Source organism: Heterodontus francisci, chromosome 6 (assembly GCF_036365525.1).
Source record: "Heterodontus francisci isolate sHetFra1 chromosome 6, sHetFra1.hap1, whole genome shotgun sequence".
Lineage (NCBI taxonomy): Eukaryota > Metazoa > Chordata > Chondrichthyes > Heterodontiformes > Heterodontidae > Heterodontus > Heterodontus francisci.
Window position 1 is genome coordinate 11,315,654 of NC_090376.1, and position 21,863 is coordinate 11,337,516.

Here is a 21,863-nt window from a genome sequence, read left to right on the forward strand (position 1 = left end):
TCCTTGGCTATCCTTTTACTATTTTCATTGAAGATGATGTGCTCGATTCTTTCTATCTGGGGAACGGACTAACCCAGAAACTCTTGACTTCCTGATAATAAACCCTGAGTTAGACAAACACCAGCCTTGTGACCTCTGCCACAGTCACTACAAACAAGGGTGATGGTATGTCCATGGCGACACAAACCACATACGGTTTTCAGAACTTTTGCTCAACGGAGCCACAGCAAAGTGAAAAACTCATGTCGCTTTTGTGTTGTGTTGGAACCGCCTGTGTGTTTGACTATGAAAGAGGGTTTTATTTGTTTAAGCTGCTGCTTGGACATGGGGCAGAAATTTGGAGATACTAGATCAGCTTGAAGCTCCCCTCCCATCATGCACAGGGATTCCTTTCGACCTTACTTGCACAGCTACATCGTTGGTGCTGAATTCGCCACTTTCATCACGTCACCATTGCTGTATGTATATGAGTTGTCGCCTTTCCCTATGTTACAACGGTGACCACACTTCGAAAGCACCTCCTTGGTCGCAAAGCACTTTGGGATGTCCTGAGAGAGAGAGAAAGGCGCTATAGAAATGCAAGTTTTTGGTGGACTGGATCAAGCTCAGCTACGATGCTTCATACAGTTGAATAGCCTGCCACCGCTCATTGTCAATCTTGTGAAGACGGCTCACTTGGTACCAGAAAGGGGGAGGGGAGGGGTTGGGGGCGCTGCAGAAACTCGTCCTAGCTTCAGAGGGGGTTGGGGGGGGCAGTGGGGAAGAGAGAAGAGATGTGCCTTTTGTGATATGTTTACAAAGCAAACCTAATCTAAAGTGCCTCATTGCATCGCTGCCAAGTAACCTGACAAAATATTCTTTGGCTTTAATCCCTCTCTGAACAAAAAATAAAAGGCATGGCCAAATATCTGTTTCCTGTAAAGGAGCTGCATTAACCTCTTGGGTTCAAATCTTACAAACAGAATTGTTATAATGATGCATTCTGTCCCCTAACACTTTGCCAGAGAACTGAGTTTAAACAGGTCTCTTTGTACTCCACAAGATCTCTAATGTACAGCCAATTTGAATCATGTCTGTGAGCACCAGGGTTCCCAACTCTGATTCAACATATTCCTGGAGGTTTCATCACATGACCTGCTGCCGCTAATCATTCACTCGCGCCATTGGTCGCTCGACACATCCATCATTGCAGCACCCGGCCTTTTCACAGCCAATTGGAAAAACAAGCAGACTATTCTTTACCAGACTGGATGCTAATTGACTCTCAATCAAACATGGTTGCCCCTCCCCTCATCTCGGATCATTTTTATAAGTTAGAAGTGAAAGAAAAAGACAAATATTTGTTCCTTCTCCATTTCACCTCTTTTTTGCCCCCTTCCCCATCCTTTTTTTCCCCCTCCCCTTACCCCCTCCATTTCACCTCATCCTCTTATCCTACACCCCCATTTTACCTCTCCCCTCCCACTACTTAACTACATTACAACAGTGACTACACTTCAAAAGTACTTTATTTGCCTGTAAAGTGTTTTTGGGATGCCTTGAAGTCCTGAAAGATAATATATAAATGTGCTGTTCATTTGCTCTTGCTTTCTCTCTCTCTCTCTCTCTCTCACTATCTCTCTCTCTCTCTCTGTCTTTGTGTGTGTGTGTCTCTCTCTCTCTCCCTCTGTCCCCTGTCTTTGTCTCCCTCTGTTCTCGCTCCGCCTGTCTGTCTCCTTTTCTCTCTCTCTCTCTCTCTCTCACTTATTTTGCTGGCTGCTGTATTCTATTGATATTACTGGATGTCAGTGAGCTGGGGGAGGGGAAGAGAGAGATTCTCAGCGCACCACTACAAAGTCTAGCTGCACTGCTGCACTTCTCTACAGGGAGTAGAAAGAACTGCAATTATTTTATTAATTTTTCTTTGTAGCTTGTTGCCTACCAACATCTGGCAAAAGCTGGCAGGAGAACATAGTGGGTGTAACATTTTTGTTATTGGTGAAAATAAAATAAATTGTTGGAAAAGATGAATGTTTTAAGGACTTCAATTTAACCCATTGGAAATTGCAATGTTTTCAATGCGATATCTTCGATCCAACAAATAAACCATTGAAAAACCTAGTTGCACTAGAAAGGATGGGGAAGAGAGTAAATTTTACCTGGAATTAAAATTCTGTTTTCACTTCAGTAGCTACAAAAATACTCTTTTTTTCAATAAAAATGTTATTTGATAAGGCTCCTCCTTCCCCATGGCTGTGCTTGTTTTTAGCTGTAACTCAGTGAGTAGCACCTTTGCCTCTGAGTCAAAAACTTGTGGGTTCAAGTCCCATTCCAGAGACTTGACAACAAAATCCAGGCAGACTTTGAGCTCCGGGGGAGTGCTGCACTGTCAGAGGTGCCGTGAAGGCCCCTTTTGCTCTCTTGGGTGGATGGAAAAGATTCCAGGGCACTAGTGTGAAGAAGAGCAGGGGAATTCTCCTGTTTCCTGGCCATTATTTATCCCTCAACCAACATCACTAAGACAGATGATCTGGTCATTTATTGCAGTCTCTGGGAGCTTGCTGTGCACAAATTGTCTGTCATGTTTCCTACGTTACAACAGTGACTACACTTCAAACGCACTCTATTGACTGAAGTGCTTTGGGGAAGGGTAGTGGGATCATTTATTTTTATCTGAGTCTGTGTGGGCTCAAAATCAAAGCTTCAGCTTCAAAACCAGACGAGTGACAACCAGAGGTGCAACATATAGACCAGAACTTACGGTAATTACTGGAAACCTCTTGTGTGCTGGATAGTCACAGATTCCAACATTCTAGTGTACGCTGTCTGTAATATAAATCCTTCTCCGCACTTCCGCTGTTACAATGTTTTTCTGCTGTGGAATGCTCAGCATTTAAAAGACTTTCCTTCCCCTCTATTTCTCCCTCCCACCCTCACTATTTTTTCCTCTCCCTCCCTCGTTTTTCTCCTCCCTTTCTCTACTTCTCCTCCCTCCTTCCATCGTTTTTCTCCTCCCTTTCTCTATTTCTCCTCCCTCCCCTCCCTTTTGTTTTTCCTCTCCCTCCCTCTTTTTCTGAGATCATTTAGAATCTGTGCTACCAAACTGTATCTCCTAATAAATAATTAGGATGTGGCTCTGTGGTTGGCTGGGACAAACATAAAATCAGGTGGGATGGTGGCGGGGTGTGGGGGACCGATCCTTTGCCCCCTTCACCGGCAGGTCAGACTACCTGAAGGTGCTTGGGATATGGTTTGGAAGGGCTGGGGCATCAGCCAAAACCTGGAAGGAGCGAGTAGCCAGGGTACACCATAAACTGAATTTTAAAAAAATGGGGCGGCACAGTGGCGCAGTGGTTAGCACCGCAGCCTCACAGCTCTAGCGACCCGGGTTCAGCTCTGGGTACTGCCTGTGTGGAGTTTGCAAGTTCTCCCTGTAACTGCGTGGGTTTCTGCTGGGTGCTCAGATTTCCTCCCACAGCCAAAAACTTGCAGGTTGATAGGTAAATTGGCCATTATAAATTGCCCCTAGTATAGGTAGGTGGTAGGAGAATGGTGGGGATGTGGTAGGGAATATGGGATTAATGTAGGATTAGTATAAATGAGTGGTTATTGGTTGGCACAGACTCGGTGGGCTGAAGGGCCTGTTTCAGTGCTGTATCTCTCTATGACTCTAAACTGGTGCTGGCTGTCTTTGTGCAGGAGGGTGGTATGTGTTTGCTCAGTGAGTTATAAGGAATAAGCAGAGACTTCAAGCTGTGAGGTTAGATCTTATACTCTGCTTTCCTGTACTCCATATACAACCATTTGTCAATGTATTCTTTCCTATTTATATATTTAGGTAAAGTTCCATTTCTAACCTCTCTCTCGTTCTAACGCTCATGAATGTCTTGCCACCACTTGGATACAAGACCATAAAGTCCCTTAACTAGCCACCGACTCCATCCCTCTCCATGGCCAGTGTATGAGGCTGGAACCAGGCTGTTCACAACCTTGGTGTCCTCTTTGACCCTGAGCTGAGCTTCCGACCCCATATCCTCTCTGTCACTAAGGCTGTCTACTTCCACCTCTATCACCACCTGTCTCCCTGCCTTAGCACATTAGCTGCTGAAAGCCTTATCAGTGCTTCTGTTACCTCCAGGACCCGACGACTACAATGGTCTCCCTACCTTGCACTCTCTGTAAACAAACTCCTCCAAGTCTCTGCTGCCCATGTCCTACCTTTCTCTCCTCCTTTTAAGATGTTCCTTAAAACCCACCTCTGTGACGGAGTTTTTCGTCATCTGTCCTAATATCTCGGTAAGTGGAAATAGTTTGTCCAGCTTTGAAATAAAGGATAAGCTGCTCCATCTCTCAGTTCCATTATTGGACGTGTCGACATGTGATCCACGAGAAGGAAGATGAGTTGGGCTCCTGACAGGAAATGCTGGAGGACATTCAGTCTGTGGAATGAATATATTTGCGTGGGCTGGAGAATTGACATTAACACATTTTGTCTGATAACACTGCTGTGAAGCCCCCTTGGGATATTTTGCCACATTGAAAGCACTATATAAATGCAAGTTGTTGTACCCTTCCTTCCCAGTCTGACGGCTGAAGCACCAGGTTGGGTGTTTCCATTTCCAGTGTTCACAGCCAGTAATTGGGGCCATTAGCACTCGAAGATAGTGAGGGGAAGGAGCGTGCCTAATGCATTAGGCACTGGTCTCTGTTGGGACTGGGAGTTGGGAGAGTGCTGCAAATGATCTGGGATGGGGAGTGGAAGGATGAAGTTGGTGACAAGAAAGGGAAGATAACTGGATGGCAATAGAGGTGGGGAAAATGGACAGGAATAAAGGACAAAGGGGCTGAAGGGCTTTTGGTGAAGGGAGGGAGGTACTGTGATTGGCACACTGGGATTGGAAGGAGAAGCCAATATTGACTGAGGTGGAGAGTGTTAGCTGCTAATGCGAACTCTGGGGGTGGTGGGGAAACAGAAGAACTCCAAATAAAACCTGGAATTTGTTTATTTTAGAAAATCAACATGCTCGGCCACCTTGAATCAATGGCCTTGGGCACAGGCCTTTAATCAGGGCTTTTTTTTTGTTGGTTTTATGTTTTTAAAGGTCTGTTGGCTTTTCTGAGTGTTCAGAATACACGCCTACAAGTACCACATAATAAACTTGCTACCAAAATTAAAACCCATGGGATTAAAGGCACTGTGCCAGCATGGATACAAAATTGGCTAAGGGACAGAAAACAGTAGTAGTGAACGGTTGTTTTTTTTTCGGACTGGAGGGTGGTATATAGTTGTATTTCCCCCAGGGGTCAGTATGGGGCAAACTGCTCTTTCTGATGTATTAATGCCCCAGACGTGGACATACAGGGCATTATTTCAAAGTCTGCAGATGCCACAAACCTCGGAAATGTACGGAACGGTAAGGAGTAACACGCTTCAGGAGCATATAGACTGTTGACAGGGGCAGACAAATGGCGGATGCAGTTTAGTTCAGTGAAGTGATACAGTTTTTGGTAGGAAGAATGACGGGGAACAATATGAACTAAATGCTACAATTTTAAAGGGGTTGCAGGAACAGAGACCTGGGGGTGTTTGTACACAAATCTTTGAAGATGGCAGGACAAGTTGAAAAGGCTATTAAATGCATATGGAATTCTTGGCTTAATTAATAGAGAAATAGAGTATAAAAACAAGGAATTTATGCTAAACCTCTATTAAACACTGGTTAGGTATCAGGTGGAGTATTGTGTCCCATTCTGGGCACCACACTTCAGGAAGAATGTCAAAGCCTTTGAGACTGTGCAGAAGAGATTTACTAGAATAGCATTAGGGGTGTGGGACTTCAGTTATGCGGAGAGACTGGAGAAGCTGGGATTGTTCTACTCAGAGCAGGGAAGGTTAAGAGGCGATTTAATAGAGGTGTTCAAATCATGAATGGTTTTAATAGAGTAAATAAGGGGAAACTGTTTCCAGTGGCAGAAGGTTCAGTAACTGAAGGCACAGACTTACGGTGATTGGCAAAAATAACCAGAGATGACATGAGGAAACAGTTTTTTAATGTAGCGAGTTGTTATGATCTGGAATACGCTGCCTGAAAGGGTGGTGGAAGCAGATTCAGTAATAACTTTCAAAAGGGAATTTGACCAATACTTAAAAGGGAAAATAATTGCAGGGCCAAGAGGAAAGAGCAGCAGAGTGAGATTAATTGGCTAGCTCTACCAAAGAGCCATCACAGGTAAGAAGGGGCCGAATGGCCTCCTTCTGTGCTGTATGATCCTACGCAGGAGCTCCACTCAAAATGATGACCTGTCTCCCAGATGCTGTCAGACCTGCTGATAGTCAACTTCCGTTCTTGCCTCTGAATCAAAAGATCATGAATTCAAGTCCCAGTCCAGAGGATTGAGCAAATAATCTTGGCTGTCTCTCTAGTGCAGCCCTGAGGGATCGCTGCACTGTTGGAGGTGCCGTCTTTCAAATGAACTGTTAAACTGAGGCCCTGACTGCCCTCTCAGCTGGACAGAAGAGATCCCATGACATTATTTTGAGGAAGAACTGGGCAGTTCCCCTGGTATCAAAACAGAAAGTGCTAGAAAAACTCAGCAGGTCTGGCAGCATCTGTGGAGAGAGAAGCAGAGTTAATGTTTCAGGTCAGTGACCTTTCATCAGAACTGGTGAAGGTTAGAAATGTAATAGTTTTGAGCAAGTGAAAAGGGGGAGGGGAAGAACAAATGACTGAGATGTCACAGGACAAAAGGCAAAGGGAGTGCTCATAGTTGTAGTAAAAGACAAAGCATTAGTCCAGAGAGAGTGTTAGTGGCAGAATAATGAACGGCTCTGTCCAAAAGCACAAACATGAAAAACAAGTTTAAGACAGGCACGTGGTTAAGAAATGAAATAGTCATGCTCTGAAATTGTTGACACCTTCCCTTTTGTTCTTCTCCTCCTTCCCCCCCCCCTCCCCCCCCCCCCCTTTTACTTGCTCAAAGCTTATTACATTTCTAACCTTTTCTAGTTCTGATGAAAAGTGACAGACCTGAAACGTTAATTCTGTTTCTCTCTCCACAGAATGCTGCCAGACCTGCTGAGCATTTCCAGCATTTTCTGTTTTTATTTCAGATTTCCAGCATCTGCAGTATTTTCCTTTTACTTGAGGGTTCTCCTTGGTGTCTTGCCCAATAACCAACCAATATCACTCATGCTGATTATCTGGTCATTATCACATTGCGGATAGTGGGAGCTTGCTGTGCGCAATTGGCTGCCATGTTTCCTAAATCACAATAGTGACTACACTTCAAAATTGACTGTAAAGTTCTTTGGGACGTCCTGACGTTGTGAAAGGTGCCATTTAAATGCAAGTTCTTTACTTTATTCAGTTTTTAGTATTCTTTGGTTTATTAGTAAATCACCCTCAAGAATTTCTTGCACTCGACCCCACTCTACACACTAAGTGTGATTTTAGTTGTAACTGGATATTAAAAGCATGATGGAACCCTTCTAACTGGTTAGGTTCCCTGCCTGGAATTCCGTAGGAAAGCGACTCCTAACCACAGGACTCCTGCTTGTGTGTTTACCCATCTCCAGCCAAACTGGCTACATGACTCATAGGTCATGAATTCCCTCAGAGCTATTGCTTTGTCTGCTCTATTAAACCTTCAGTAGTGTTGTGAAGTAATAGTGAGAGGTATCAGGATTGCCATTTTGACGCAGAATAATGAAACTTGTCCACAGGCTTCAACAAAGGTCCTAAAACGTCCTAGAAATGTGCTGAAGTTTTCTGTGCTGCGGGATATCTCAGAACAAGTTGAGATGTTTATAGGGGAAGGATATTCAGCCTTGTGCTTTCAAGGGAAGCCTATCCTGCCATGGAGTCTTTCCCTCTTGCAAATCTGTAGGAAAAATACTCGCTGACCCCTAAGGATAATTAGCAATATGCCACAATACCAACCAAGGTATCAACATTGACACAGTTCTCACAGCTCAGGGTCAGAGGTCACGGGTTCAAGCCCCATTCCACTGTCCACATAGTCTGGCCTGATATTTGAGTGCTGCACTGTCAGAGGTGCTGCCTTTTGATTAAGACATTAACCCGAGGATCCGCCTGGCCTCTCGGGTGGTCATAAAAGATCCAAAGGCACTATTTCAGAGAAGAGCGTGTTAATTGTATATTAATTGGGCGTTAATGTATTCAGAAGTTGGGCATTAACTGGGGACTCAGATAGGAGCAGGCTGAAATGGTGATTGTTGGGTAGGAGGTGCACCATATGTAACGCATGTCTCTGTGTAAATAAAAGCTTGTAAGCGAATAAAGTCTAGGTCCAGCTCCACTCTTCTCCGCCTGGCTGTCTCATTTGTAACAGAGCAAGTGGCGGAATCTGGTGTTAAACCAGAAAATGCTGGAGAGACGCACGAGATGGAATCTTCCTGGTCCTACAGAGGTAGGAGCGAATTGGGAAATGAGGGCCTCCGGTTAGTGACCCAACATGACCTTGCCTCCAGGTGATCTAACTGGAGGAGGGTCATCAAGGGAAGTGGCTACACCCCTGCCAGCGGTGGTAGCCAATTGTGGGCAGATTGGGAATGCTGTCAGGATCTTCCTGACGGCAGACGGGCTCCTCACAGAGGCCAAAGCCCAGCAGGCGCCTGGAGGCAGCTTTCTGGCAGCTGGCCAGGGTGGCCCACAATACCTCCTACACTCACCCACTCACTGGAGCTGCGGGGATCAGCGAGCCACTCCGGATTTCCCCTCCACTGTGGTGGTCTGGCAGCTCTGGCCACAGATTATTTCCACAAGAGTGATTCATCTTCAGAGGGCACCTCGATGGAGGCACCCTCACGTTCCCCATCCTGCTGCAACGGAGCCCACCTCTGTTGGTGGGGCTACCCAGACTGCAGGCCCTCCAAATGTGCCTGGAGCATCAGGAACCCGCCCACTGTCCTTAAATGGAGCGCTCCTGGAGGCAACCAGTTAGGAGGCTACCTCCCAGAAGATTGCAAGCTGCAAGCAAGTGCAGAGTCGGGAACCGTAAGTGGTCCCGACCCACGATTATTTTGCTTATTATTTAGGGAGGGTGAAGGAGGGAATGCATGGCGATAAAGGGAAGAGGAGAGGAATAGGAGGGACAGGGAAGGTGCAGGAGCTGGGAATAGTGCTTCAGGGAAGAAGGAGGGACATTTGGGATGGGCGAGGAAGGTGAAAGCCAGTGTTAACAGAGGGAGCGCGGGTGGGAAAGAGTGCCGCTATGAACTGAGAGGGAGGATTGCCAATCCTCCCAGATTGGAATGAGGGGGTGGAAGAGTGCCAGACTGAATTGAGGGGAATGGAGTCTGCTTGAAATGGAGAGAGAAGGTGAAGAGAAAGAAGCTGGGCCAAATGACCTCTTCTATGCCTAATAATGACTCAATGTCCGGAATATTTCACTGGGCAGGGGAGCCCCGTCCACCAGCTGAAAAGTCGGTGTCAAGCCCGCCTCCACCAGGCCTGGCAAGCCAGACTGGATTTTACGGTCCACAGGCCCTTAAATTGGTTTTGGGCAGGACACCCATCTCATTGAGGCAGGCAGTGCCACCTAATGGAGCTGTCGGCCAGCAGCTCTTAGTCCCAGCAGCGCCACTGGGAGCAGGTGGCCACTACTGGGACTACACCCAGCTGCAGGAGGAAGGTGGACGACCCCGGAAAAGAGGTAAGTTTTTTTGGGCTTCGCCGGGGACAATTGGCCGGGCCCTGGTGAGGCAAGGGGGGAGTGTGAAGCATTGGGGGAGGTTGGGGCTTCGGGGGCGGCCCTTGAGGATGCCTGATCAGGAAGGCCCCCCAAGCCCGCAAAAGGCCACCTAGTTTCATCAGGCGGGCTTTTTGTGGTCTCAGCCGCCAGTCAGCCAAGAGTAAAATATCTGCGGTGGCAGGTGGAGGCCCTTAAGTACCAGTTAATTGGCCACTTAAGGGCCTTGATTGGTCTGGGGTGGGCAGGCGTTTTCTTGCCGCCGCGTAAATTTGCAGCGGAGTTGGGAGCAGGTCAGGAAGGACGCCCCCCCCCCACCACCCCAGCCTCCCACTCCATTTTACGACTCCCGACCACCACCCCCCCACCACCAGCCTGCTCTGTTGGGGGGGCGTAAAATTCGCCCTATGACACTAAGTGGGTTACTCGTTAAAATGGTGGGGAGTTGGATGGGGTCCAGGGTCTCTGTGATATGAGTCTGGAGAGTTCAGTGCCTCTAAACCACAGTAGGAGTGTAGGATTTGGGAGAGTGACTTGAGATAACCTTTGAGTAAATGATGAATGGTCTGTTGAAAATCCAAGTACCACTTCCTTTTCCTTTAAGATTAAAAATGCTATCAATTTTGAAGTATCAAAACGCCTATAATTAACCTAAATACCTCATTTGTGCTATTAATTTTTGGAAATCCCTCTGGGATTCACATGTAATTATGTTTCTCCCGTAATACAAGTATAGGAGCATTGCTTCAGTTACATGTCAATGTTGCTCCTTGTTTTCGTGTGTCCGTCATATAAGCAGTGCTTGTTATGGATGCCGTTACTCAGTTACTCAAGTGCCAGCTTGGCTCAGTGGTAGCACACTCGCCTCTCACTCAGTCAGTTCAAGCCCCACTCCTGGACTTGAGCCCATAATCTAGACCGTATTGAGGGAATGAAGATCCTGCGGGCGAGGCAATAGAGCAAAAATACAACCTTGGATCACGAGAATTAGACTTCCAACACAAATCATTGAAGAATCATTTGAATAAATCGAGGTGAGACTTCGAGATGCTGACTCCCCTCACACCTGTCTGAGTTGATGTTTTGTCTCTCTTCTCCCACAGGAAATCTGCAACAGCCCTCATCTCTTTGTTGACGGGATGAGTGCCCATGACTTGAATCAGGGCCAGCTGGGTAACTGCTGGTTCGTGGCGGCCTGTTCCTGCTTGGCCTCGAGGGATGCTTTGTGGCAAAAGGTAAGTGTCCCTTTAAATCTATTTTTGGCCTCCTTGTTCTTTCTTTTCTTTTCTTTCTTTTGGGCCTCCTTATCTCGAGAGACAATGGATACGCGCCTGGAGGTGGTCAGTGGTTTGTGAAGCAGCGCCTGGAGTGGCTATAAAGGCCAATTCTGGAGTAACAGGCTCTTCCACAGGTGCTGCAGAGAAATTTGTTTGTTGGGGCTGTTGCACAGTTGGCTCTCCCCTTGCGCCTCTGTCTTTTTTCCTGCCAACTACTAAGTCTCTTCGACTCGCCACAATTTAGCCCTGTCTTTATGGCTGCCCGCCAGCTCTGGCGAATGCTGGCAACTGACTCCCACGACTTGTGATCAATGTCACACGATTTCATGTCGCGTTTGCAGACGTCTTTATAACGGAGACATGGACGGCCGGTGGGTCTGATACCAGTGGCGAGCTCGCTGTACAATGTGTCTTTGGGGATCCTGCCATCTTCCATGCGGCTCACATGGCCAAGCCATCTCAAGCGCCGCTGACTCAGTAGTGTGTATAAGCTGGGGATGTTGGCCGCTTCAAGGACTTCTGTGTTGGAGATATAGTCCTGCCACCTGATGCCAAGTATTCTCCGGAGGCAGCGAAGATGGAATGAATTGAGACGTCGCTCTTGGCTGGCATACGTTGTCCAGGCCTCGCTGCCGTAGAGCAAGGTACTGAGGACACAGGCCTGATACACTCGGACTTTTGTGTTCCGTGTCAGTGCGCCATTTTCCCACACTCTCTTGGCCAGTCTGAACATAGCAGTGGACATAGCTTGTTACGGCAGCAATAACTAGAACAGGCTTGAGGGGCTGAAGGGCCTATTCCTATGTTGCATTCAGGCAACATCCCTCAAGTGAGTGACTATCCCCCAGTACTTTACAAAGAAAGAGGAAATGAAGGCATATTGAGGAAGGAGGTGAGGGGCGCAATGGGATTAGGATAGGTGCTTGATGGCCGGCACAGCCACAGTGGGCCTGTTTCTGTGCTGTATAACTCTATGACTCTATGACTGAAGAGCTGAGGCTTTTGTTTTGAAGGGAATGAGGAAAGTAGCAAGTGAAATTGATTTTCAGACGAAGGGTAGTGGAAATCTTGAACTCTTGCTCCTCCCCCACAGGCTATGAATGCTGGAGGTCAACTGAATATTTTAAGGCTGAGATTGATAGATTTCTCTTAGCTAATGGTGTCACGGGATACGGAGCAGAGACAGGTAAACGTAGTTGAGATACAGATCAGCCATGTTTTATTTGAATGGTAGGACAAGCTCAAGGGGCTGAATGGCCTACTTCAGTTCCTATGTAGCAGGCAGCGAGTAAGGCAGGTTGAGGGCAGGTGAGATTAATTGAAGAGGACGCAAGCACATTGGACGAGATGGGTCTCGAAGGAAGCAAGAGAAATGGCGAGGTGGAGTGGAGTCAGAAGAGGATTAGAGATGTAGGCTGAATTTTCAAATCAGGGTCGGGAATCTGACACTGGGATGAATTCCTGGTCCCAACCCCATGCCTTGGCTGCGTCACTCCTATGACGCTATTTTTAAATGTAAGTGCCCTAATTGGACAGCAGGCAAGCTCGATGGCCAATTAGCAGCTCCAACCGTCTCCAGGAGGCAGGTGCTGCCTGGTGCTAGCAGCAAGGGCAGGTGTCAGCCATGTTGGGGGCTGCCATTGCCTTGCCGAAGAGAGCAGGCAGCTCCTTACCAGGCCAGCAGTGTCAACGAGGATGAAAGATGCCATGCAGAACAAATGAAAGTCCAGTGGTAGCACTGGCATAAGTGGCATAAAAAAAACAGTTTTAAGACAAAGGCAAATAAACTTTATTTGGTCCCATGGCGAACCCGACAGCTATACTCTAACGTACACCAGACTGCTTTGGGTTCGCCGAAATAAAGTTTTTAAGAATTAATTCTGCACCAGACAGGCCCCTTAGCAAACTTTTAAGGGGTCATTAATTGGCGATGAGCGGGTTTCCTGTTCCCTCCCCTCCGCCGGCCCTTTGAAAATGACAAACTGTCCCGGGGGTGTCGGCATCCCAAGGCGACTTCTGGGACTGCGATTTTGAAATCGTGCCCTCATCGGGTCCGACCCAACGAACTGGAAAATGACCTCATACAGCAGAGGAGGTGATTATCCAGCAGTGACGCTAAGTAGTGAAGGACAGCTGGTGTGAGATGAAAGATTTTTGTGCTAGAGTGGAGCGGCGTTAGAGTGTTATTTTATTTTAAGGAGATTATATCATATGACCACCTCTGAAATTTCTCCCGGGTTCTGCTGGAAACCTATTGTAACCCGAGTTGATGGATTGTTAGACACCAGAGAACTGGTTTGCATCTAGCCCTTGTTAATTGCAGATTGAATTTGTAAGGGGTGGGACCACTGCCTCGCCCTTTTTAAGGCTGGTAATGTTCTGGAGCATCCCTGGGGTCACTGACTCCCAACATTGGGAGTTCCGGCTTCCCTGACTAAATAGGGAATGAGGCCAGTATACTGTGTGAAATGAGGCAGACCTGCCTCAAGTGAGTGTGAGTGGCTCTCACCCTGGGGTCTGGGTAAGAGGAATAGTTTGATCCCAGAAGATAATGTTATTTTCCTTTCTAAGTTGGATTGGTCGCCTTGCACTGGAGGGTTTGAGGGGTTTCTGGAGGTGGCAGTTTTGGGAAATCACCAATGCCACGGGGTAAATGGACACCAGTGATGCAAGGCAGGGAGGAAGGGAAGGAACTGCGTACAGTTCTGGTCGCCACATTATCAAAAGGATGTGGATGCTTTGGAGAGGGTGCAGAGGAGGTTCACCAGGATGTTGCCTGGTATGGAGGGCGCTAGCTATGAAGAGAGGTTGAGTAGATTAGGATTATTTTCATTAGAAAGACGGAGGTTGAGGGGGGACCTGATTGAGGTGTACAAAATCATGAGAGGTATAGACAGGGTGGATAGCAAGAGGCTTTTTCCCAGAGTGGGGGTTTCAATTACTAGAGGACACGAGTTCAAAGTGAAAGGGGAAAAGTTTAGGGGGGATATGCGTGGAAAGTTCTTTACGCAGAGGGTGGTGGGCACCTGGAACGCATTGCCAGCGGAGGTGGTAGATGCGGGCACGATGGAGTCTTTTAAGATGTATCTAGACAGATACATGAATGGGCAGGAAGAAAAGAGATACAGAACCTTAGAAAATAGGCGACATGTTTAGAGAGAGGATCTGGATCGGCGCAGGCTTGGAGGGCCGAAGGGCCTGTTCCTGTGCTGTAATTATCTTTGTTCTTTGTTCTTTGATAGGAAAGGGTGTGATGTCCTCACTCGCATTGGTACCCGATGAAGCCATTGAGTGACTTGTTGGTAAAGCTGACCTGCTGAACCTTGCCAAACTTTTCTTCTCTTCTTGTGGGAAACAGGTAATCCCGAACTGGAAGGAGCAGGAATGGGCGGTGGACAAACCCAACAACTACGCCGGCATTTTCCACTTCCGCTTCTGGCGCTTCGGCGAGTGGACCGATGTCGTGGTTGATGACCGCCTACCAACAGTCAATGGTCAGCTGATCTACTGCCATTCCAACTCCAAAAATGAGTTCTGGAGCGCCCTGGTGGAGAAGGCTTACGCCAAGTGAGTGGTAACAAGACGGGAATCGTGCTGTGTCATGCCTCTTCTCGTTGCACTGTGCAGAAATAGAATTGTACATCACAGAAGGAGGCCATTCACTCCATCATACCTGTGCTGGCTCTTTGAAAGAACTATCCAATTAGTCCCAGTACCCCCCCCCCCCACCGCCCCCCCCCCCCCACCTCCCCTCTCCTCATAGCCCTGAAAAAGTTTCCTTTTCATGTATTTATCCAGTTTCCTTTTGAAAGTTACTATTGAATCTGCTTCCACCGCCCTTTCAGGCAGCGCATTCCAGATCACGACAACTCATTGCGTTAAAAAAAAAAATCTTCTTTATTTCACCTCCTGGCATTTTTGTCAATTATCTTAAACCTGTGCCCTCTGGTTAGGGATCCTCCTGCCATTGGAACCGTTTCTCCTTAATCACTCCTTTATAATTTTTAATGCCTCTATTAAATCTTCCCTATAGCCTTCTCTGCTTAAAGAGAATAATCCCAGCTTCTAAAGTCTCTCCACATAACCTCAATTTGCTCATCCTTGGTATCAGTCTGGTGAAATATCTGGTTCTGGTGTAGCATAATATAAAACATAAACTAGCATGATACTGAAATCCTGTTCTTACCATTGCGATTTCAGTAAAGTATAAAGGAAAGTTTGTGAAATTTACATACAGGTCCACTTAAACTATGAAAAATACCCAGTGCTCTGACTTGCAAACTTGGGTTTTAAGCTGTGTCAGACAGGGATAAAGAACTGGTAGTTACGATAACCATTTCCATTTATAACATCTTTTGACGTCGAAAAATGTCCTATTGCTTCAGAGTTGTAATTGGGGGGGAAAAAAATGGAGCCATAGAAGAAGCTATTGGGAGGGTTGAACAAAGGCATGGTCCAAGAATTGGGTTTTAAGGAGGGTATTTGAGGAGAGGAAGATGGAGAGGCAGACGGAATTCCAGAGTGTGATACCTAGGTTGCTGAAAGCAGGGGCACCATAGTTTGGGGCAAAAGGGTGAACAAGAGCCTAGAGTCCGAATAATGATGGGTGAGGGCTTCATCAGCCGAAGAGCTGAAGCAGGGATGGGGGAATGCTGTAGAGGTAGAAGCTCAGCTTGGGGTCAAATAGTGCACCAAGGTTGCAAACAATCTGGCTCAATCCAAGAGAGATGAGTTGGGGAATTGGGGTAGAATCACGTGCAGGGGCTGAAGACAAAGGCCTTGGCCTTTTTGCTGTTGTAATTGGAGGAAGTTGTAGCTCACTCATGGCTGGAGATCAGACAGTCAGGTGAGAGAAGGTAGGAGTCCATTACTGGTGGCTGGAGCAATTTGAGAAGACAAACTGATAGAAAAGTAAAGGATGGAACACAGGGTTCAGGTTGTAGGTCCATGTTTGAGTGCTGGATGAGGAGATTTGAGGAAAACCCAATGAAAAGGGGGAGTTGGATGGATTTCAGTAGGTAAGGGAGGAGAGAAACTACTTTTAAGACATGATTGGAGCTAACTGATGCCAGGCACTCTCCCAATAATTAAGAAGGAAACCAAACCTCCTAAGAATAGGTAGCTGGGATAAAAACATAGCTCGCAGGTGAGCAAGGAGTTATCATGGGGAGCTCTGCTCAGGAAAGTGAGTTACAATGCATGTCACAGTGGAAATGTGTACAAGCTGGTGAATTGTGTACCAGGGGAAATGTTAGAACAGCTGCTGAAGGGATAATCTTGTAAAAGTACCACAAAGGACTTATATTTACGTAAACCTTCATTATGTCACCCATAAATGCCTCAAAACACTTTTTTCCTCATAAATTTATTCTCCGACGTTGATGCCTAGTTGCCTCCTTGAGAAGGTGTTGGTGAGCCGCCTTCTTGAACCACTGCAGTTTGTGTGGTGTAGGTACACTCACTATGCAGTTTGAGAGGGATTTTCAGGATTTTGACCCAACGATAATGAAGGTCATGGATTTGGAAAGTGCTGTTGAAGAAGCCTTGGTGCATTGCTGCAGTGCATCTTGTATATAGTACACACTGCTGCCACTGTGTGCTGGTGGTGGAGGGAGTGAACGTTTAAGGTGGTGGATGGGGTGCCAATCAAGCGGGCTGCTTTCTGATGGATGGTGTCGAGATTCATGAGTATTGTTGGAGCTGCAAGTGGAGAGTATTCCATCACACTCCTGACTTGTGCCTTGTAGATGGTGGACAGGCCTTAGGGGTCAGGAATCCGCAGCCTCTGGGGCTCATGTAGCCACAGTATTTATGTGGCTGGTCCTATTGAATTGCTGGACAATGGTGACCCTCAGAATATTGATGGTTGGGGGATTCAGCAATGGTTGTACCATTGACTATCAAGAGGAGGTGTTTAGGCTCTTCCTTGTTGGAGATGGTCATTGCCCGACACTTGTGTGACATAAATGTTGCTTGCATTGTAAACTAATCAGCGCAAATTTGGGGACAATTTACTGAATGTGCGCAAAGCACAATCTCTTCGCATTTTCTTTAGTGACACTGATTTCGACACCATTATTGGAGATTTCCCAGAGATGGAGGGGGGAGGGAGAGAGAAGGAAAGAGACAGAGAGATGTGATGTAGTGCTTAGGTGAACAAGGACTAAGGGAATTGGCCATCAGGGCAAGAGTGGCTTCAGAGTTTAAAATTTGGGAGCATTTTCAGAGTGAATGTGCCTGTTCTGAGAGCTCATGTATTTATACAGCTTAAATCGCAGTGGTGCAAAACAAAAGTTTTTTTAAAAATCCTGAAAGTCTCAAATTTGCCAGAAATTATAGGATTGCTTGAGAGAACAGGCTGCAGAAAAACAAGTGTTGACTCTAATATTGCCATGTTTAAACTTTTTTTTTCAAGCTTATTTTAGGTAAAAACTGGAACTATTCTGTAATATTTGTTTTTGCATTAAAATGGATATCAGGATGAAATGCAAAATGTTAATTCTTGTGTTATTTCATCCCGGACAACCTTTAGACTTGCATGTATATGCATATAGGTTTTAATGCTAGATAATACTTTGGACTGATAATGGCATCAAACTTGTGCAGTAATTGTGTTAATTAAATATCCAATTGAAAGCATTATGAGGGGCCTTTAGAGAAGGTGAAGAATAGATTTACCACAGTGGCGCAGTGGTTAGCACCGCAGCCTCACAGCTCCAGGGACCCGGGTTCGATTCCGGGTACTGCCTGTGTGGAGTTTGCAAGTTCTCCCTGTTTCTGCGTGGGTTTTCTCCGGGTGCTCCGGTTTCCTCCCACAAGCCAAAAGACTTGCAGGTTGATAGGTAAATTGGCCATTATAAATTGCCCCTAGTATAGGTAGGTGGTAGGGAAATATAGGAACAGGTGGGGATGTTTGGTAGGAATATGGGATTAGTGTAGGATTAGTATAAATGGGTGGTTGATGTTCGGCACAGACTCGGTGGGCCGAAGGCCCTGTTTCAGTGCTGTATCTCTAATCTAATCTAATCATAATCTAATCTAGAGTGGATGATGGACTTCAGTTATGTGCAGAGACTGGAGAAGCTGGGATTATTCTGCTTGGAGTGGAGAAGGATAAGACCAGATATGATAGAGATGTTCAAAATTATGAGGGGTTTTGATAAATAAGGAGAAACCGTTTCCATTGGAGGATGGGTCAGTAACTAAAGGATTTAAGATAATTGACAAAAGAACCAAAGGAGAAATTGGGAGCTTTTTAATGCAGCGAGTTGGTGTGATCTGGAATGCATTGCCTGAAAGGGTAGTGGAAACAGATTCAATAGTAACTTTCAAAAGGGAATTTGATACAGACAAAGGAACAATTTGAAGGTCTATTGGATGATCGTACATGGACTAGGCAACACAGATTTAAGATTGTGGGCAAGAGGTGCAGGGGGGGATGTGAGGAAGAAATTTTTTACACAGTGAGTGGTAATGACCTGGAACCCGCTGCCCACGAGGGTGGTGGAAGCGGAGATGATCAATGGTTTTAAAAGGAAATTGCGTGGGCACTTGCGAGAAATAAACTTGCAAGGTTATGTGGATAGAACGGGAAAATGGAACTAAGAACAGAAATTGCTGGAAATACTCAGCAGGTCTGGCAGCATCTGTGGAGAGAGAAGCAGAGTTAATGTTTCAGGTCTGTGACCTTTCATCAGAACTGGCAAAGGTTAGAAATGTAATAGGTTTTGAGCAAGTGAAAAGGGGGAGGGGAAGAAGAACAAACGGGAAGGTATGTGATAGGGCAGAGGGATTAAATTACAAAGGTGTCACAGAACAAAGGCAAAGGGAGTGCTGATAGTTGTATGAAAAGACATAGCGTTAGTCCAGAGAGAGTGTGAATAGCAGAATAATGAACAGCTCTGTCCAAAAGCAAAAACCTGTAAAACAAGTTTAACACAGGCTCATGGTTAAAAAATGGAATAAAATAAAATGAAAAATGCAGTCATGCTCTCAAATTGTTGAACTCAATGTTGAGTTCAGAAGACTGTAGAGTGCCTATTCGGAAGATGAGATGCTGTTCCTCGAGCTTGCATTGAGCTTCACTGGAACACTGCAGCAGACCAAGGACAGATATGTTGGCATGGGTCCAGTGTGATGAATTAAAATAGCAAGCAACCGGAAGTTTGGGGTCATGCTTGCAGACTGAGTGGAGGTGTTGCGCAAAGCGATCACCCAATCTGCGTTTGGTCTCTCCAATGTAGAGGCGACCTCATTTTGGAGGAAGTACAAGTAAATTGCTGCTTCACCTGGAAGGAGTGTTTGGCGATTTGGATGGTGAGGAGAGAGGAGGTAAATGGGCAACTATTGCACCTCCTGCAATTGCATGGGAAGGTATTGTGGGAAGGGGACGAGATGTTGGGGGTGATGAGGGGAAGATGTGTTTGGTGATATCACGCTGGAGGTGGCAGAAATGGTGTAGGCTGATCCTTTGGATGTGGAGGCTGGTGGGGTGGAAAGTGAGGACAAGGGGAACCCTGTCATGCTTCTGGGAGGGAGGAGAAGGGGTGAGGGCAGAAGTGCAGGAAATGGGCTGGACACAGTTGAAGGCCCTGTCAACCACAGTGGAGGAGAATCTTCGGTTGAGGAAAAAGGAAGACATATCAGAAGCACTGTTGTCAAAGGTTGTGTCATCAGAGCAGATGCGTCGGCGATGGAGAAAGTGGGAGAATGGAATGGAGTCCTTACAGGAGGCAGGGTGTGAGGAAGTGTAGTCAAGGTAGCCATGGGAGTTGGTGGGCTTATAATGCGTATTAGTGGACAGCCTATCCCCAGAGATGGAGACAGAGAAATCAAGGATGGGAAGAGAAGTGTCGGACATGGACCATGTATAGGTGAGAGAAGGGTGGAAATTGGAAGCAAAGTTGATAAAGTTTTCCAGTTCAGGGTGGGAGCGCGAAACGGCACCGATACAGTCATCGATGTACTGGAAAAGGAGTTGGGGGAGGGGGCCTGAGTAAGACTGGAACAAGGAATGTTCAACATACCCCACTCAAAAGCGGGCATAACTTGGACCCAAACAGGTACCCATAGAATATAAAAGTAGGATTCTTGTTTCAGGTCAGTGACCTTTCATATTAACTCTGTTTCTCTCTCCACGGATGCTGCCAGACCTGCTGAGTATTTCCAGCACTTTGTTTTTATTTCAGATTTCCAGCATCTGCAGTATTTTGCTTTTATTGTAGGGGGAAATGGAACTGACCGAATTGCTCTACAGAGAGCTGGCATTGACTAGAGGGGCTGAATGGCCTCCTTCAGTGCCGTTTTGACTCGGGAAAGAGCAGAGGAGTGGGACTAATTGGATCAAAGAGCTGGCTCAGACACAAAGGGCTGAATGGCCTCCCTCCTGGGCTGTAAGATTCTAATTAACTGGGATTAGAATTTTGAATCTCTTGATAGCCCTACAGAAAATGTTATTTCTGGTTTGCGTAATAAAGACAAAATCATCACCTTGAGAAGCCCTCCACAATACGGAGCTGTGGAGGAGCTGTGCTCACAGCCTGTGGGATAGACGCCAGGCCCCAAATTGGAAACCTGTTGAGATGAACAGGATGAAAATTCAGCAGGAAGCTTGGCTTTGAGTGGAATTTTGGGAGTCGGCTGTGGTATTTAATTTATAGAGTGGAACAAACTGGCTTCCAGTATCACATGCTGACCCCAGGCAATGTAAATCAGCACTGAAACCTTTCTGGCAATGAAAGCTGGAGCTCAATCGTGTGTCGAAAGCAATTCCTGCTCCCACAGCCCCTTTACTTCATGTATCATGTTACGGATGTTACAAAGGATCCAGAAAGGGAGGAACCAGAATGATTGAGAGATTGGATTACGAGGAACGATTGTGTAAATTGGGTGTAATCACACTGGAAAAGAGATGATTAAGGGGTGATAAACTTGCTGATTTTAGTATTCTGGATAGCGTAGACCATGAAAGCTATTTTACCTTGTCTACAACAGGATATACACAGCCTGCATTTGAAAGGGTGTAAATTCCAAACTAATCTGCGGAATTGTATTTCAGCGAGTGAGTGATCAATCATAGAAAAGACTCCTTGGGAAGAGTGTGGAAACAACAGTAACTTGCATTTATATAGTGTTTTTAATGTAGTCAATTATCCCAAGGTTCTCCACAGGAGCATTATCAAAGAAATTTTAACACCGAGCTATATTAGGAGGTATTAGGGCAGGTGAGCATAAAGCTTGCTCAAAGAGGTCGGTTTGATGAAAGGTCACAGACCTGAAACATTAACTGCGTTTCTCTCTCCACAGATGCTGCCTGACCTGCTGAATATTTCCAGCACTTTCTGTTTTTATTTCAGATTTCCAGCGTCTGCAGTATTTTGCTTTTATTTTTGGCCTATGATAGATGTCAGCTTTATAATGCAGGGAGAATCAGGCTGATTATAAAAAGTACAGAGTAGAAATGAAAAGAGAAATGAGGAACAAAGAGGAGGTACGAGAATAGATTGACAGCTAACAAGTGGGAATCCAAAGGTCATCTATAGGCATATTAATAGTAAAAAAGTTGTCAAAGGAGCAGTGGAACCAAAATGGAGATCTGCTGGTGAAGCCAGAAGGCACGGTGAGGTGCTTATTCAGTTCTTTGCATCGATGTTTACCAAAGAGGAATTTACCAAAGCTATGCTAAATGAGAAGGTTGCTGAGATACTGGATAAGATAAAGATAGATTAAGAGGAGGCACTAGAAATCCTGGCAATACTTAAAGTTACCTGGTTTGGATGGGATGCATTCTAAGTCGGTGAGGGAAGTGTGGGTGGAAATTGCAGAGGCAGTGTCCATAATCTTCCAATCCTCCTTAGACACAGGGGTGGTGCCAAAGGACTGGAGAATTGCAAATGA

General features: G+C 46.1%; 1 protein-coding gene across 2 annotated transcripts in view; it reads left to right on the top strand.

The window, feature by feature from the left end:
- Positions 1-21,863, top strand: part of capn5a (calpain 5a) — a 113,736-nt gene that overhangs the window by 59,748 nt on the left and 32,125 nt on the right. The window contains exons 1-3 of one of the 2 annotated variants that reach the window (XM_068033108.1): positions 7,087-7,325; positions 10,794-10,925; positions 14,326-14,534. In XM_068033108.1, the coding sequence (XP_067889209.1) occupies positions 10,830-10,925; positions 14,326-14,534 (305 nt within the window). In that variant the 5' untranslated portion in view covers positions 7,087-7,325; positions 10,794-10,829. Of the gene's footprint in view, positions 1-7,086; positions 7,326-10,793; positions 10,926-14,325; positions 14,535-21,863 lie in introns of those variants that run through there. The other variant, XM_068033107.1, reaches the window with a different exon arrangement.